The sequence below is a fragment of the Ischnura elegans genome, chromosome 3, assembly GCF_921293095.1.
Source record: "Ischnura elegans chromosome 3, ioIscEleg1.1, whole genome shotgun sequence".
Taxonomy (NCBI): Eukaryota; Metazoa; Arthropoda; class Insecta; order Odonata; family Coenagrionidae; genus Ischnura; species Ischnura elegans.
The window spans coordinates 9,268,659-9,286,578 of NC_060248.1; the positions used below are offsets into that span (position 1 = coordinate 9,268,659).

Here is a 17,920-nt window from a genome sequence, read left to right on the forward strand (position 1 = left end):
TTACTTTTGCTACCTATTTTGCCCTCGTTCGCGGAGTGGGTGGATTTCGAATTATGAATGAACCCTCACCTCCACGGTTTTAATCCAAGTTCCAAAGTCTCATGCCAACCCCATCACGTATATATTTTTTTGAATGGATATCTGTCCTTTATTTTTAATTTCAAATTCAACCCTTGTGCGTAATTAATTACCTACATTAATGAGGAGGCAAGGACGAATAGTAAAATTGAAATCTTTGAATTTGTATTTCAGAATTTAAATCAAATCTCATCTGTTAAAGGATATTAATTATTGTACTTGAAAACCTCTAAAACTAATTCCAATCATTGAGTGACTACCAATTCACCATAGTCTTTTATGTGCTAGATAACAGGAATTAACAAAAATGCTTTTCTTTACCTTTCATCGTTTTTAAATCTTCCCATATTTTAAACTATTTTATTGTTTTAATTTTTTTATTGCAGTGGAAGAGCCTTCTTTCCAAGACTGGAGATGTTCATCATGTTGGCAATCGAGCGAGTATATCGTCGATGGAAGTGATTGCAAGGGAAGACAAGCATGGCGCTCACAACTACCATCCACTTCCTGTAGCCCTCTCCAGAGGAAAAGGTTAATTTCTCCATCTAACATAATTTGGCATCAATAATTATGCTTCCAAAATGCAGAAACAGCCTAGAGTATAAATCGTGAAAATTTCAATATTTGTAATTTAGGTAGGGTTGCCCTGCATCTGCCAATGGGAAATTAATTCTTGGTGTGGTTTAGGTTTGAAAAATGAGAAGTGCACACAGAGAATCGAGGTTTGATGTTTTTGCTTATTCTCACAGATAATTAAATATAGTGATGTTTAGGTCTCCTTTCAGTCTTCAGGTTTTTTTTTATAGTCTGCATCCAAATCATGTTTATTTGTAGTGGAGGAAATATCATAAACTTAACAGGTGTGAAGATTCTCTTCAGAGTATTAATCAGTGATATGTAAGCTCTGTGGTTTCAGTGATTGATGATATGTGCGTGGTAGTGGTTATTCTGCCATTTAAGTTGGCAGTAGCTTTGCGGACTATCCTCCAAAAAATTTGATGGGATTGATGGGTGTGTTGACGAGTGAAGATCTAGCTTTTGCCTTGTTTTTACTGTGTTGCTAGTCTGAGACTAGATATCTACACCTTAAACCAGAAGATGATGGCAGGGTAATCAGCCAAACTTGTGTCACTCAGCCAATTCATGTGGAAGAATACCAGTGATTGTATGGAGAGCATTTATCAACGATAAATTGTGTTAGTACAGGGGAAAAGCCCAAGTCATATACCCATGAGAAAACAAGTTTTTTTTTGTAAAATTGAATTTTTTGTCTGTTCTAAGGATTTAATAAGGAATTATTAATCAAAGTTCATTAAGTCAGATAATTAAGACGGTGGTGTACATATGTAGGTAGACCTTCATTTGGAGTGAGTGGCGTTGGGACCCTTTGTTTGAATTCCCCTGATCTACACTCCACCATAATTAATGCCCGTTAATTAAATAATTGTCAGGGATATGGGTACATGGGCTCTCTTTCATCAAATCACAAGGTCAGTGTACTATGTAGTTTGCTGTTTATCACAAATGATTCATCTCTGCAATATCTCGATTGGCTTAAATTGCACCACATATGCTTCTTGTTATCAGATTTGAAGCTCATCCGCTGTAATGTGATATGTACACATGTGAAGTAGAATATTGCTGTGTTGCAAGGAAGGAGAGGAATTTCTTGTCCACGACGATGAACTTGGTTAATAGAAAGATAAAACAGACAAGGAGGTGGCATTAGTTAAAAGTACTTTGGATAATATATTATAAAGAATTGCATTCTAAGGAAACAGGATGGAATAAAGAAATATGGTTTAAAGTCTTGAATTGTAAACCTTTTAATTTGTTAACGATTTATAAAGATTTTTTCAAAACCCATCAGTTATTTGAGGCAGTGTTTTGTGGTTTATCTATGGATGTCAGGGTGAAGGGATGCTTTTCTGCTTTATGCTGACCGAAAGAAAAATCAGAATCTACGAGTGAGGCCAAAGGAACCTGAAAACTGTTGTTGGCATGTTGGCTTTGATTTGAAGATTCCTCCGCAATTCAATTACCTCGTGTAGTGGATTTAAATTTTTTGTATATTTAGAGTTTACCGTCTGTGCCCTACATCTCTCCAGGGGATAGTTAAAGTTTTGAGCCAGTGATACTTCATGAAAAATGCAAAAATACTACCGGTTGAGTGCAGATTACCAGTGTGTCCTCCTAAAACATTAATCACCAAATATTTGAGGCTGCATTGCTACCTGAATACAATTCACACCATTACTTTGGCAAGATTCTATCTGATATTTTAGTCGATGATGAAGTTAAACCGTAAGATACCAATTTAATCTCTTTAAAATATTGTCTTTTCCTTCATTAAATAGGGTTGCAGAGTAGTAAGTAATCTAATAGTACCAAATTTGACTAGATTGTAGATACAACTCTCTTTTGTAAGTGTCGTTGCCCACCTGCCCTCTGTTCCCTTGCCACCTATAATCCATTTTCGCTTAATCAGTGCTCTCCTTTTTCGTCTGCATTTCCCTCCCCAGAATGTCGAGCCCTTTTCTCCATCCTCAAACACATTTATAAACTTGGCTTCATCTCATCTCTCTGGTTATCATAAGCTTCACTTCAGCTTTTGACCAATTTTTTTGCCATTTCCTGTGTTGGCTTTTATGCATTTTCTTCACATATTTGTTTGTATTTAGCCATTGTAATTTTCAGTATTACCCTACATGTACATTTTTAATTCAATAAATCAGTAAATAAGTGGGAAAGTTCAAAACACGTGTATTGAAGCTACATGGTTGTAGTTATGTAGAACCTTGTAAGACCGGTGCAATGGCATGGCAATGTCGTGAATTGCTTTTTAACATGTCTTGAGATGATATCCAGTGGCGTAGTTTTAACTTATTTGGAACTTTCCAGGGATATTTGTTTGGGATGTTGAGGGTAAGCAGTACTATGACTTCTTGAGCGCATATTCAGCCGTGAACCAGGGACACTGCCATCCAAAAATTGTGCAGGCTCTGACATGTCAGGCGGACACACTGGCATTGACGTCGCGGGCCTTCTATTCAGATGCACTCGGCGAATATGAAGAATATGCCACTCAATTATTTGGATACTCGAAATTGCTGCCTATGAACACAGGTAAGGCTATTTCTCGACCCGTCTCTGTCATTAGTCAAGAGTTTTTGACATAACGTTTTGGATTGGTCATAAGCCACTCTTAGTTGCTTTGTCAACCAGTTCTTTTTCTTGCACTGTAATCCTGTACCAAACCATTTTTTACTAGTTTGGAACCGGACCCGATACTAGTTTTTTGTTTCCATGTCAAAAGTTCTCATAGTTTGCTTTTATGGCTGTTATGAATCTTTTTTTTTTCTAAGTACAAGTGCTCTTGTTCAATAAGGATTTGATTTTTGTGAACTCATTCTTAGGATTTTTTTAAATCCTGTTGTTTGATCTCTGTTAATTGCACAAAGTAATGGAAAAGTCTGGTTGTTGTATAGTCTTTTTGAGCACCAGCTTAAAAATATTTAAATCTGAGAAAGGTTGGTAGTTGGATGTTATTTCAAATTATCTATAAGTTTTATACTATGCTGTTTTTATATATTTTTCTTGAAATTTCTTCAAGTTTAAAAATAATTTTTAAGTTTATTCATCCGAAAACATACCAAAATCATATCATAGTCAAAAAATGACTTAATATTTTTTCTGGATATTTTTTAATTACATCCAGAAAAACTGGAAATTTGATGATATTTTCAAATGCTCAGATTCTGCTCATTTTATTTTTGCGGGTGAGCTGGTGTGGCCTAAGCAAGTGGAGGAGATGAGGGGAGGGAAAGTTTCTCGACACGTGACTTTGCCTTTGCCAATCAGCAAACAGCAGGCGTGGCCTAGTGCTTCAGAAATTCAATTGCTCTCAGGCCTCCATTGTGTTAACATCGTGAGTCTGCTCAAAGAGCAGTGTTGCCAAACCTCACATGTTCTCCTTGTATGTGTTTAAGTATGCCTTTCACCAACGGCGCTGCATTCAGCATAGTAGCCGACAATGCCGGCTTCTGTGAAGGGATTTACGTCAATACATTCCAAATGAGTAGGTATATTGTCTTGGCAGTGGGCCTGAAATACCTGTGACCACCCATTACTCACACATATTTTGTGATAAACTATTGCGGCTGTGTACCTTTGGCAACGTTCAATTTGCTCCTGCTCTATGTCTAGGTATTGCCCCTCCCCCAACAGCAAAGCCCTCTGATAGTATTTGTTTGGGCTCTCACGAAAACTCACTAGCAAACATTAACAGGTTATAGCTGATGGAAACTGTAAAAGCAGTCACTACATAGCTTTACAAAATCAATATCCATGCCTGATGCAAATATAGTGTGTATTTGATTTTGATATTTTTGGGTCCTACAGGTGTGGAAGCTGGAGAAACAGGATGCAAGTTAGCCAGGAAGTGGGGATATTTGAAAAAGGGTATTCCGGAAAATCAAGCCAAGATATACTTTGCTGATGGAAATTTTTGGGGAAGAACCATGTCTGCCATTTCTACGTCAAATGACCCAAGTTCCTATGAAGGCTTTGGGCCTTTTATGCCTGGGCTGTGCATAATTCCATACAATGATCTCAATGCATTGGAGGTGAGGATGATTTCCTTTTGTATTTTTCTCAACTGAGCAGGGTCAACTGATTGTGATAAAATTACGTATATCAACTTAATTTAGCCAAAATCTCTACATCATGGATTAATGTAATTTTGTGCCATGTGATCATTCAGTTTGTTACACAATACTCTTGTTCTAATTTTTATGATATTGATGTCTAATGGAGTGAAAAAGTATCTGAAACAAACTTAGTGCGATCATTATTGGTGGATTAGGAAATTGGTTTTCTATCTGATGGAATGTTTTTCTAAGGCCACATTTACAACGAGAGAAACCACGTGGAATTGCCCTCCTTTTTTCATGGCATGTGTAAGTCAGAGATAGAACATGTGCATTGTAATTACCTTGAGTGTCAATCGTGCAGGCCACCTGAATGGGCCACAATAGGTGAACTGACTTTGAAATTATCCGTTTAACCTTCTTTCTGAAAACTCCCCCAATGTTTCCCAGCCCCATTCTTTTTTTAATGTTTGGAAAGGAAATTGCTTAGCTTTTCTACAAAACACACACTTTATTGCCGACTAGTTTCGGTTACACTGTACCATTATCAAGACTAGTCTTGATAATGGTACAGTCTTGATAATGGTACAGTGTAACCGAAACTAGTCGGCAATAAAGTGTGTGTTTTGTAGAAAAGCTAAGCAATTTCCTTTCCAAACATTAAATATGGAATTCTACAAAGTGAAGGCCTCAACAATTGAATTCATCCATTCTTTTTTCCTTTTCTCCTTGCGCAATTCCTTGTTGCACTTGGGCAAGGTCCAACAATAGTCTGCCTACGCTTCCCCTGTGAAAAAAGAAAAACAATGTGTTGTGTTTGAATTTCCCTCTTTGGAATACGGCCTGAGAATAGCATGCCTTGTGGAATGAAATTGAATTTTTTGCAGACTGAGAGGCAAGTTACACTTTAAAGGGGTCCTTTTTCCTCCAATAGTACACATTTTAAAATGAATTGATGAGCCACCAGAAGTCTTTGTGTATTCACAGTAGCAGATATACTGTGCTGGTATCACTATTGAGCAATAATAAAAAAAATATATGCAATAAGATTCATTTGTACATTGTGTAGTTATCGTGCAGCAAGGCATCACAAGACTTCTCACTCCATGACGAGATTTTTGTGTTATCTTTTCAGGCTGCATAGTAGGACTCATTCTTTTTTATGGGGAAGTGCATCGTTAGAATTTTAGATTGGGCACTACAAAAAACTTATTGTAAACTGGCATTGAAATTCTGTAAAAGAATAAATAATGATAATATGTAATTATGCGGGAATGGTAACAGGCATGGTGAAACTTTTGTGAAAATTACTCTTCTTTTATCTAAAGTAATACTGATAATATTCTTTAATGAAAGAGCTAAATCAGTGATTTAAATAATTTAAACTGAAAAGAAACATTTTACTGAATACACTTCTGATTGTGGCTAAGGGTACAGAGTTCACATTACATCATTGAATTTTCCTGTGGAACTGGAGAGCGTAGTACAGGAACAGGGTTCCTAAATGTTAAGCGGTGCTAACTCAGAACAGGGTTAATCAGGTAGTGGTTGTATTTCTTATTATATTTTGTTATGTCTGGCATAAGTGAATGCAAAGGCCGTTTTCTTGCTACCTGATAGTGCTCATGCCATTATTAGGTTGCGTACTTGCATTAGCTAGTTTGTTTTCAAATGTGATGGAGGAGAGATTCTGTCTCAATATAGAAAATCATCTTTGGCACATTTCATTTGTGTGTGCATGTATGTCTTTCAAATCATTGAAACCAAGAGCCTTTACTGGCACTAGCATAGAACTTGCGGAGTTCTGCCCTTGGCAGTACAGGTGCCATGCCGGGCATCATGTGTCATGCTGGTGCATAAGAAAATGGCCTCAAAGTCTACAAGCCCCTAATTGCAGACTAAAATGTTTTAATAGCAATGGCCTCCTGGGAGACCTTAAGTTTTTAAAGATATTATTGTATTTATTTCAATTTTACATGAACATTACATAATAATATCATAATATCAGGTTTTGTGTGGCCTTTGTGCTTTTCGCATTCATTTCTTTTAGCATTTTTTTCTCCTCTGGCAGTTGGCGAGAAGAAAATCGGAACAGGTGACATCACTCTTAAATCTTTACACCTTCTTTGCATATTTGAATTTGTGACTCATTATGCATTGTGTGGTATTGGTTCATGAAATGAATATTACTTGAAAATATTGTGCAGTAAACTACGCAGTTTCAGGGAAGATGTGAATAAAATAACAACTTTGTAGTTGCCTTTGTGTCTATTTTCTTGTGCCATTGTTTATTGTGATTTGTGTATCTCAGCATTTTGCCTTTGTTCCCTATCTCAAGTATGATCTCTTATTTTCAGATTGCCTTACAAGATCCTTATGTGTGTGCCTTTATGGTGGAACCGATTCAAGGAGAAGCAGGCGTGGTTGTGCCGTCCGAGGGTTACCTCCGTGGTGTGCGAGAACTTTGCACCAAGTACAATGTTTTGTGGATTGCGGATGAAGTGCAGACTGGTTTATGCCGAACGGGCAAACTGCTGGCTGTTGACCACGAGTGTGTCAGGCCCGACATTCTTCTGCTGGGGAAGGCACTGTCGGGAGGCATGTACCCGGTATGGGCTATTATTTCACTTTATTATAATTTTAGGTCTTAAAAAATGGCATCACTTTAATAAAATTTTAACATACACTAATTCACTGCAGAGTATTCAATATAGCAAAGCATAGGTCTATAACACTTTGAAGCTCAACTCTTTTGTAAAGCACTTCAATGCAATTCAATGATCTTAATATCGCATTTAACTTTGAAAATAGAAGTAAAACTTTCCATCATTAATTGTTTATAGGAAAATTATAGGGACATGTGAGTAGTGCCTTTTTATCTCGAGTCAAGCATGGCAATTTCTGGACCAGGCAAAAATAACAATGCATGCACCAACAAATTCTCATTTCTCCAACCCCCTAGCGAATTTTCTATTGTGCATGCTAAGCCTGATGTAAAAAGGAAAATATGATGAGTAACGTTAGTGGTAATTATGACAGAATTTGAAGATTAAAAAACATTAACGTGTCTTAAATAGTTCCTTAAGCGCAATTGAAATGAATAAACCTCTAGTAATATATCGACATTTTAATTTAAATATTTAACTAACTGCTAGCCCTGAGTAAAGCCATTTGCATAATTATAATAAAGATATTGTATGTTTATAAATCATGTAGGATTTGATTCTTTCAAATTCGCATGTAGAAAAACCAATTGTTCTGCATGTTCAGGCTGTAGGTTTTGACTTCTGTCTCTATATTACAGTATAAAGGTATTACTGCCCACAAAAAAAATTTTTTGCTATGAACTTGTGTTGCTGGAATGGACAAGTACTTTCTTGCAAAAATTGCAAGATTTAGGAATCTTGGGAGTTTTTATTAACACATTGTGTACGGATGGAGAGAATTCTCGTCATTTTTTTCCCGAACGTTCCGGGATGGATGATGAATATTCTCGTCATTTAGGCGCGTCAACCTAAACAATTTTAAAGCGTACAATACATATTCGTTAGTACGTTTTCAGTTGTTGTTCGTCATTCATAATGAATTGATGCATCATAATGTTTGATTGGGTAAGTTGTATTCTAAACATTAGCTTTTTAACCATGTTTAAACCAAAGGCATTGCGCCCTAATAGGCACATATTTCCAATCTCAGCACCTCCACCCAGAATTCCTAGGAATTTAAATACCCCGGTACGCAACGTGTTAAAAATTATATCAACGTTTTTGATGTATCTTGAATCTTGGTGGAATTAAAATGGACGAAAGGAGCTAACTATAGATCTTAGCTCTTTAGCCTAAAATAAACCATTATTTCTCTCTTCATTTAATCATTCTTAGCAACTCTTATTTAGCAAGTTTAATAAGGAAACTTAATTTTAACAGCGGAATAAACATCGGACATAAGTAGTACTCAAACAGGCTAAAGAAATAGATAAAACACCACTTGTGTCCTCAAACACGGGATTAACCAGTATTGTTCATTGCAACCTAAAAGCTGCACATGTTTTTGTGAGAAATCTTAACAATTTGTATGCTAGCACCCACGTCAATTGCTATAGAAGTTGCTACGTATTAAGCAGGTTGAAACTCCCAGGCCCAGGCAATAGAATGGTTAATATACTTCACAGACCATATTCTTACGTGAATTTGATGATAGCTCCCTCTTGTCAGCTAATTTCTGAACCTAATGGCCTCGACAGCTGTGTAACCAAAACTATTCCACTCGAAATTCGTAATGGTACGTGTAGCATCATGTACGTAGGCATTGAAATCAATCATCAATTTTTTCTCTCGCAAACAATAAAGACAGCATATTTATAGGATACTGAAAACATTTTGCATACACATCCACAATACTTCTTTATTCAGCACTGCATTCTTGAGTGCAATAATTTATAACGCAGTACTCTTGTGAAAGTAATAATTAAATAAACCTGGCAAATCATTTGAAAAGGGCATTTTCTAGCTACTAATTGTCTTAGGAATGCATCCTGTGGTACATTTATTGAATTACTTGGTCTCTTCTGTGGCATGAATCATTGTTCTTTTCAGGTGTCTGCAGTTTTGGCCAATGATGATGTAATGCTGTGCATAAAACCTGGAGAGCATGGCTCGACGTACGGAGGAAATCCATTGGGCAGCAGGGTGGCTATTGCTGCCCTCCAAGTCTTGCTTGAAGAGAATCTCGCCGAGAATGCCCTCAGACTGGGCATCAAGTTCAGAGAAGAACTTCGAAGGTGTTTACCTGAAAGTATTGTGCCAATTGTCCGTGGCAAAGGACTTCTCAATGCGATTGTCATCAATTCAGGTATGCATTGGTATATAGTATTTTAATACAGAGAGGTACTATGGGTCAAAAATATTTCTGAATGAATGGAGTGGAAACCACAAATACTCTTTGAAGATATTTCGTGTCCTCCATTGATGCCACTTCAAACTTTTTGCGTGTAACATTCAAAAGAATTATTTTTGGCAGAGCCTTGAATTAGCTAGGATTCATCAAGAGTTGGTGTCAAGGGAAAGTTCTCTGATGGAAAAGAATGAGAGGTGCTATTTTTACAATTGTCCATCACACCTTGAGAATGCAGCAAGGATGTAGGATTCAGTGCAGAAAGACTTAATCTTTAAACTTAATAAAATACAAAGGAAAGCTGTGTGATTCGTTAAAAACTGCTACTGGCATACAGATGTTAAGCGAATTAGGCTGGGAACCGCTATAGACTCGGAGACCATGTGCTAGGCTTAGATTGCTTGAGCAATCAAGAAAAGATATCTTTCGGTCTGATTTGAGGAGCCTCATATTAGAACCCCACTAGATCCAACAGAAACAGTATGCTAAGAGTGTTATTTTGTCAAATAAATGGGTATGGGAATTTGTTTTTCCCCCAAACTATGAAGGACTCGAAGAAATATTAGGTGGGACCCAGTGCATGCATCTCTTTATTTATTAATTTTTTTGTTATAAGACATGGTCTCAGGCGTTATTTAACTGGTTAACAGGTGGAACTGCTTCATCATAAAATAAATTACTTTGTTCTATTCCACACTATATTTAAAATAGCACGACCCGGGTTTCAGCATCTTGTGCTATCATCAGGTAGATAGCATTAGATGATGATGGCATGAGATGCAGAAACCCGGGACGTGCTATTTAAAATAAAGTGTGGAGTAGAACAAAGTAATTTATTTTATTTTTTTGTTTTCCACAGCTTGTGTCCTAACATCCTCTGCCACACGCCTATTCAGATGGTTTGCAGTGTAGTGTGTAGATGTGATTCTATTCCAAGGTTACCCTTATGAAAATAGTCATTCTAGCACCGGTATGGTCTTTACCAAGATCCATGATGTCTACTGCTAGAAAGACTACAGAAGAAAATAAAATTTCCCACAAATATCTTGTGCATGGTGTGATCAAGCACGGTCAATAAAAAGTCACATTCTTAATGTTCTGTTTCACTCTACTCTCAGATGAAACAAGTAAGCAAGCACAGTTATTATTATGTTACGGTAAGACAAAACAAGCGTAGGGAAAAAATGGATAACCCATACGGTGGCCATTAGTTGCCATGGATGGAATTGTAGAGTGCATTTTGGTGGCAAAAAAATTGTTTCATCACATATGAGATATGGTGAGCCGATTAGCTAAGTTTTGAGACCCTCATGTGGCACGTGCAAGCATGCTGGTGTGTTAGTGTTCCGTTGTTGCTACAAGACTTTAGAATGATATCCCATGAGAGATGAAACTGAATTTTCTACAGAAGAATTTTTGGGAAACTTCTTTGACTCCTAGTACATTCCGAATATATGCATTGTGGACTTTTTATCTGTACAGTAGACTCGCGTTAATACAAACAACATTATTACGAATTCCTCGTTATTACAGAGAAAATCATTGGTCTCGACGAAAAGTCCTATCCAAGCTATAGTAAAAGAAATGTTATTACGAAATTTTCGTTTTTACGAAATTACGAACCTCAATCCCGGTCCTGGCGGTTACAAAATGAACTTTACTACGAAGTTCCACGTATAAGCTACGGTATTTAGGTGGATATTCACTACACTAAGGTTTAATAATCGCACCACGTTTAAGTTCTCCACTGTACTGTGCCCAAGAGCGTCAATTATGGTTCTTTATTCAGTTTACATGCAACATCATATAATACGCTTCATTCCTATGGAGCCATGGTGACCCACTCATAACCGCTCGTAAATTGGACTCACATTAGTCCTCTTCTTATGCACATTCGATTTACGAATTTTCAGAGATATGTGCATTCAAAATTTTCAAATTTCGAATTTGGCGCCTTTCGATTTGGCCATTGCTACGCCCTGTGGCGTTGGGTGCATTCAGGGGGGAGTGGTCACTCCTTGATCAGTGAGCGGACTGAGGCGTCAGAGCTTACTGAGCGATCTCATACCCCCCTGGATGGTGAATGCTCAGTGAGCGCTTTGGTGGGGAACTTGAAATGCAAAACATTCAATACGGCACCCAGCGCTTGTGTATACTTTCGTCTAGCGGCTGCGAAATATCCTTTACTTCCTGTGATAAGTTCATACCTAGTGACTCTGTCTCGAATATATCTATCACTCTAATGTACGGGCCTTAAGGATTTATCGCTAACAGTTCTTAATGAGTCGCGTGATATTTATTGGAAATGCCTTTTGTGTCAGTCGTCCAAACATTTCGTTGGGAATCTGGTGGCTGACATTGAACTATTGAAAAAAGAGGTCGTTGAACTTAAATGGACGTATTTCCCATGTTTAGAAAGCAATACTTTCACATTTGCTAATTCTGTGAAATCCGCTTCTTATAGTTTCTTGAATGAGATCAAATAATTGCTCAAGGGCATCACTAGACGTTTATATTATTATCACAATGAACTGTTTGTGAACATTTGGTTAACCGGTCAAATTAAAAAATGCTGGTGTTATCGTACTAACCAAATGTGACGTAACTTTTGAAGTGAGCTATGTACCACATGAGCTTCTAATTGAGGAATGGACTTTGAATGTGCTCGGGTTAATGTTCCTGCTTATGGCAAATAAATTTTTGTTATCTCTTCTTATTGTTCGCCAGAGAGTAGTTTTAAGTGTTTTTAAAATCGCTGAACAACTTGCTTGATGCCAACTTTTTATTGACACAATAGAGATAATATATTTTTATATGACTGGTGATTTTTATATTGATTTGCTCACAGATCATATGAATGGGGATGACTTCCTTTGTCTTTTGAAACATTAGAATTTTAATTTGATATGCCCTCTCAACATACTTCTCATTCTGCTACCTCAAAGGACCATATCGACAATTGGGCAGGGGATATTTTGCCGTATTTCATCCATGCATTCTCGCGTGTGTTGTAGAAAGTCACCGCTTTACATGACGCAATTTTGATTGCAACTTCATACATATGTCAGCTATTGTGCAATGACGTCCCCCGTGTAAAACAGCCTGAAGGCAATGTTGAAGCAATTACTTAGTTAATCCAGGAGAAAAATTACTCACGCCTTATTTTTTGACTAACCAGGCAAATAATATGTTGCGATTGCGATAATACGATTTGTGTAAATAGATATATTTGAATTTATCTGAAGCGTATGAAACATCAATATAGAATTACAAACACATTTCAACTCGAAAATCCCTTTTTCAGCAAAGACTACATCTGAACTACATCTGGCGTACGACAAAATTCCATCACAGAATAATATTTGGGCTACCTAATTTAGTAAATAAATACATAACAAAAGGCCTTCTGCCAATCGCATTTCATATGCCTACATTACGAATAAGTCATCCAGCGTTCGATACGTTACAACATATAATTAATATGGCTGCCCGACTCGACAGACCTTCGGCACCATTTTGAACTCGCGCCGCCGCTCACTGCTTGGTGAGCGCTTGATCATACCTGGGATTACGCTCACAAATATGGCGGCCGCTCACTAGTGTTCGGGTGGTGAGCGGTCGCATCCAGGGGGAGAGCGGTGGTTCGCTCACCAACCGCTCAGTGAGCTTAGCTCCCCCTGGATGCTGCCATTGGTGAACTCTCACTGAGGGCACAATCTGGACAAAGTATCATTGAATCCGGTGTGAATTTAGGAACTGTTCAGCGTTTCCACCGTTCTTCATCATCGTAGGGAGCTATTTTTTCGGCTCCGGGTGCGTCACAGGTCCAACTAGATCAGTTCGTCACAAGTTCACTCCGTATCACGCGTTCGTAAGTGTAATGCAGTGTTGCGTTATGCAGGATAACCGTACTCCTCGATTCCTTGCATACAGTCCAGCCGGCGAGAGTTGTCCGATGACGGCACAATAGGAGGGGAGGAGAACCTTGCGCCAGCACAATTTACAGCCAATCGCTGTCCCCCTAACGCAGCTCACTCCCCTGCCTCGCCCGGATACCAAAATAGAACCGGGGGAGATGTCTCACAAAAACAAAAGAAAATATATAAATCCACGTGGATCCTTCCCGCATGGGACCTACGGGACAAACCTATGTCACTCTCTTCGAACAATTTACAGAAATTAAAAATATTCCCCTTCTTTGGAAATAATTGCGGGTGGGGGGGTTGCCGATTCGACCTGATGGGAAACGTTCGGATGCTTATGCACTCTTCCACAACGCATTCACGGAAAGAAAAATGAACGGGGTGAAAGGAGTGGCGAGGGATATTTTTCCTTATGATGACCCGTGAAGGAGTTAAAACAAAACACTTTCAGCGAAACAAAATATAATTCAAACAATAAAACTGCATGTGACAAAATAAAAAGAAACACTCTTATAAACTAGTGATGTATGAGTTGGTGAAAACAATTTATGACGCATCAATGATAAATAAATAAAAAACACAACAATATAACTTGGTTTTCGAGATGAAATTGAAATGGCAAATGATTACAACAGATTACAGTTCGGTTGTGAACACGTAAATAATGATACACTTTTTAATTATTTCTTGATGGGGGAGGCAAATGAAAGTCCATCCCAATGAGTGTTAAATTTTACTTTGGTGATTAATTTCACTTTCACTGAGTAACGGGTGCGTTTCGTGACTGTCTGTCTTGACACTCGGCAGAAGACAAAAGGGGGCTTTAGGGGGTGGGGGGATAGTTGCGATCTTACTTGACCGTTGTCCGTGGTTAGACCAGGTTGGATCCAACAAAATCTCGTTCCATTTACTGCACACTCCTTTCTCCCTTGTTGGAGGAAGCTGTATCCAGAACGGAGGGAATGCGTCCTCTTCAGCTGGTCCTTGCTCCTTCGGACAGGGGGGGTCTCTTATTTCAGACCAATCAGTCGCGTGATTTGTTAGGCCCCTCGTCTTCTCTGCCGTGTCGCACCCAAAATTCGGGCATGGGCTCCGCCCGACACTCACTTCAAAATAATGCCCTTTTCTTCCACGTGCACAACCTTTTTATAATCCCCATCTTGGGGTGGGGTAACGCACAAGAAAAGAAGGAGGAACACGTTATTCACGGGAAAAATCCGAGTTCCCGTCCTCCCAAACACACTCACACACAACACTCATAATCTTACATAACCGACATTCATCCCCACTTACGCATTCACGCTTTCCTCCACGGGCCGTGGTCTGGGGCTGGGGTTGGGAAAGTTTAGCGGAACGGAGCGGGCAAAGGGAAATGAATGCGCCGAAATGAATGCACCTTGTGAAATGGTATCTGAACCATTACAATATGAAGCACTGAAACGAGCTTGATCCACCAAAACAAGTGATTCCTCCCCTGAGTCCTTCACGCTTGTCGACCCTTCCGGCTCCTTTCGTCACGGCACCCATTGTAGGCGTTTCGCTTTCTTACCTGGCAGCCTTGCCCCCCTACCCCAACCTAGACCATTCTGCCTGTCATTGGACAAAACTCGACAGCTGGACTGTAGGTTTATCAACTTAGGAACAAGGTCTTGGAATGCATCTAGTTCGCACATCGGACTTACTGTATTCAGGAAGATATCAACCCTCGATTGCGTCATGCTGCATTCTTCTGTTAAGAAACTGAAACGAATTTTCCTGTTTATATATTTTCCACGTAATTTAATCGCGTTTTTAATATACTTTTTTTTCGGCAATTCCAAAAAGAAACATTCATACGAACTTCGTCATTACGAACCTCCGGTTTTTCGGTCCCGTGAACTTCATAATAACGAGTGTCTATTGTAATGAGAAATTGGTACTCCATTGTGAATTCTTGAGGTCCAGAAGAATAATTGCCGTCAAGATATTGAAAGCCACATGGGAGGAGAGAGAGAGTTAGCCGAGGGTTCATAGCTTCTGTCCTGGGTTTAAATGTATGGCAAAGCATTTGCGGACACACAAACACAAAATTCCTCCTAGAGCAAGTGGACAAAGGGAAGGAAAGAATGCCTTTCCTTTCCCTGAACGTGTGAATTTCACTTGCCAGTGGCTTAATCCAGGGGTAGCTCTACCTTCACCCATCAAAGCCAACCACGTGTGAATTACTAAGTATTGTTTCAAAGCAAGATTCTTTAAGGGTTACGGAGACATTGTGACAATGTAGGGAGTGTCCAGTTTAAGTTGGAGTTGACTTTGAGAGAGAAGGGAAAGAAACACCCACTTCTTTCCTCCACTCATTGAATGCATTATTGTCGTTATCATGTTGCTTAGTGTGGGGTGAGCTCAGCCCTTACCTACCTGAAGAAACCTTAAGGTGCTCAATGATGCTCACCTTGTCAATAGTTCTGACATTTTTTGTCCCTGATACTGCCACATACTGATGCGACAACAGGCTATTGTAGCTCTCGCTATAAAGAAAGACCGTTTGGACCTCATCAGTATTATTTTAATTCTTTTGTACATAAAGCCAGTCTTCTGAACTCTCTCTTATCATAGTCATAATCCTATGAATTTCTCTCAGGTTTTGGACTTATATCCCCACAGGGGATCAATTATAGTAATTCTCTGCAATTCATTCTTAATGACTTTGGAGGTCTCTAGAGTGGGTGTAGACTAAACATTCTACTGTTGGCAGGTAAAGCAAAAAGTCAGAAATATTGTGCTACCTTGTGTGAAGCAGAAATACACTGACTCTTATGATTAATATGGCCACGCAAACTCAATATTTTCTAATTTGACAGTTGGACAATCCATTTATGACTCATGCAAAGAAATGTTGTTGGATGTGTAACCTAAAAATATGTATGCATACTATTCCTTGTCAAAGTTAATGATTATTCATCATGTGGATGAATTATATTGTTTTAACATAATTGTTGAATGCCTCAGCTGTCTCAGATTACAGCACCATTTGACTGCTTTACCAGCCAGCCTGAGAACTACAATGTGTGTTTCCAGGACAAACTGAATCATAGGGGAAGTTGGCCGTGATTGGCAGAGCTGCGTGTACATGTTATTTAATGATCATAGGGAAAGTGCAAAAAATTCTGGGAAACAAAGATTTTTTGTCAGGGAATTTGACTTAGAGATTCCAGGCACATCCCTGCAGTATTGAGTTTGAGGACAGCATAGTAAATTAGTGTGGTAAAGTTTTTGGCACTACGTACTTGGCCCACGTGTGATGTGTGTGTTTTCTTTTACCTTTCATACTGTGTAGCTCTCACGTTGATTAATTGATCTTCTTTCCGTTGCAGAGCATGATGCTTGGGACATTTGTGTCAAGCTGTTGGGAAATGGTTTGCTTTCTAAGCCCACTCATGGTGACATCATCCGATTCGCTCCACCTCTAGTCATGGATGAAGAAAATTTGAACAGGGGTATCGAAATAATTGTGAACACTATACTCAGCCTTAAATAACATATTGTTATTGATAATACTCGCAAGAAAAAGGCAACCAAATACGAATGTTCCCTCCAGAAAAAAATCAAAACATTTATTTGAACGGAATTCCATATCTGCTTCTTTATATTTATATTGTGTACATTATTATGTCAATCCAGTCAATTGTGTGTTTTAGTCAAACTTCCAATACTTACTTAACTACAAATAATGCTACTGTGATACTCAAACAACAAATGTTTGAATTTATTTGCTTTTTTTAAGGAATGAATTAATTAATTTTCCTAAATCGCCAGCATTTTTATTATATTTTTGCCATTTTTTTGCATTTAAATTTGTGTGATTTTTTTGCTCTCAGGCCTGCGTATGCTCATTATACTCAATCATTAAAACTTGTCAATATTGACCAATGTTATCTTAAAATTGAGAACATAACTAATAAAACAATTTTGTCAAAGAAGTTTTTTCTTCACTTTATCATCAGCGTTAGTCAACAACCCTAATATGTATCTGTTTGACCCAGCTCTCCATTACACTCTCCTATCTGCCATCCCTTTCATACTTCTTCTCTTTTGAATTCCATAATTATCTGTAACTCATTGTGGATCTACGATTGTTTTCATCCGGTCATCATGTGTCAAAACGTGGCCAGTTAAGCTGTCCCGTCTTCTCCTTAACCTTTTATCGTCCAATGTCGAGGCTGGCTCAGCCAGTCTAGTGCTACAAGCACTAGGTTTGTCGTAGCATAAGGTCTAACTTCGAGTTGAGCTCAACATCACAAGGCGAAGCGATTTGTGCTAGGGCAATGTTTCAAGAGATTACCTGATTTAGTGTACCAGCCTCGAATGTTGGACCGCGAAGGATTAAGGTTCTAGAAG

The 17,920-nt window shown here is 38.4% G+C and overlaps 1 protein-coding gene across 6 annotated transcripts in view; it reads left to right on the forward strand.

The window, feature by feature from the left end:
* LOC124155426 (ornithine aminotransferase, mitochondrial) overlaps positions 1 to 17,502 on the forward strand; it is a 31,569-nt gene extending 14,067 nt beyond the window's left edge. For all 6 annotated transcript variants that reach the window (XM_046529231.1, XM_046529228.1, XM_046529230.1 and 3 more), the window contains 6 exons: positions 465 to 609; positions 2,980 to 3,204; positions 4,480 to 4,703; positions 7,085 to 7,336; positions 9,323 to 9,578; positions 16,897 to 17,502. In XM_046529231.1, the coding sequence (XP_046385187.1) occupies positions 531 to 609; positions 2,980 to 3,204; positions 4,480 to 4,703; positions 7,085 to 7,336; positions 9,323 to 9,578; positions 16,897 to 17,060 (1,200 nt within the window). In that variant the 5' untranslated portion in view covers positions 465 to 530 and the 3' untranslated portion in view covers positions 17,061 to 17,502. The remainder of the gene's footprint in view (positions 1 to 464; positions 610 to 2,979; positions 3,205 to 4,479; positions 4,704 to 7,084; positions 7,337 to 9,322; positions 9,579 to 16,896) is intronic.
* The last annotated feature ends 418 nt before the right edge of the window (positions 17,503 to 17,920 follow it).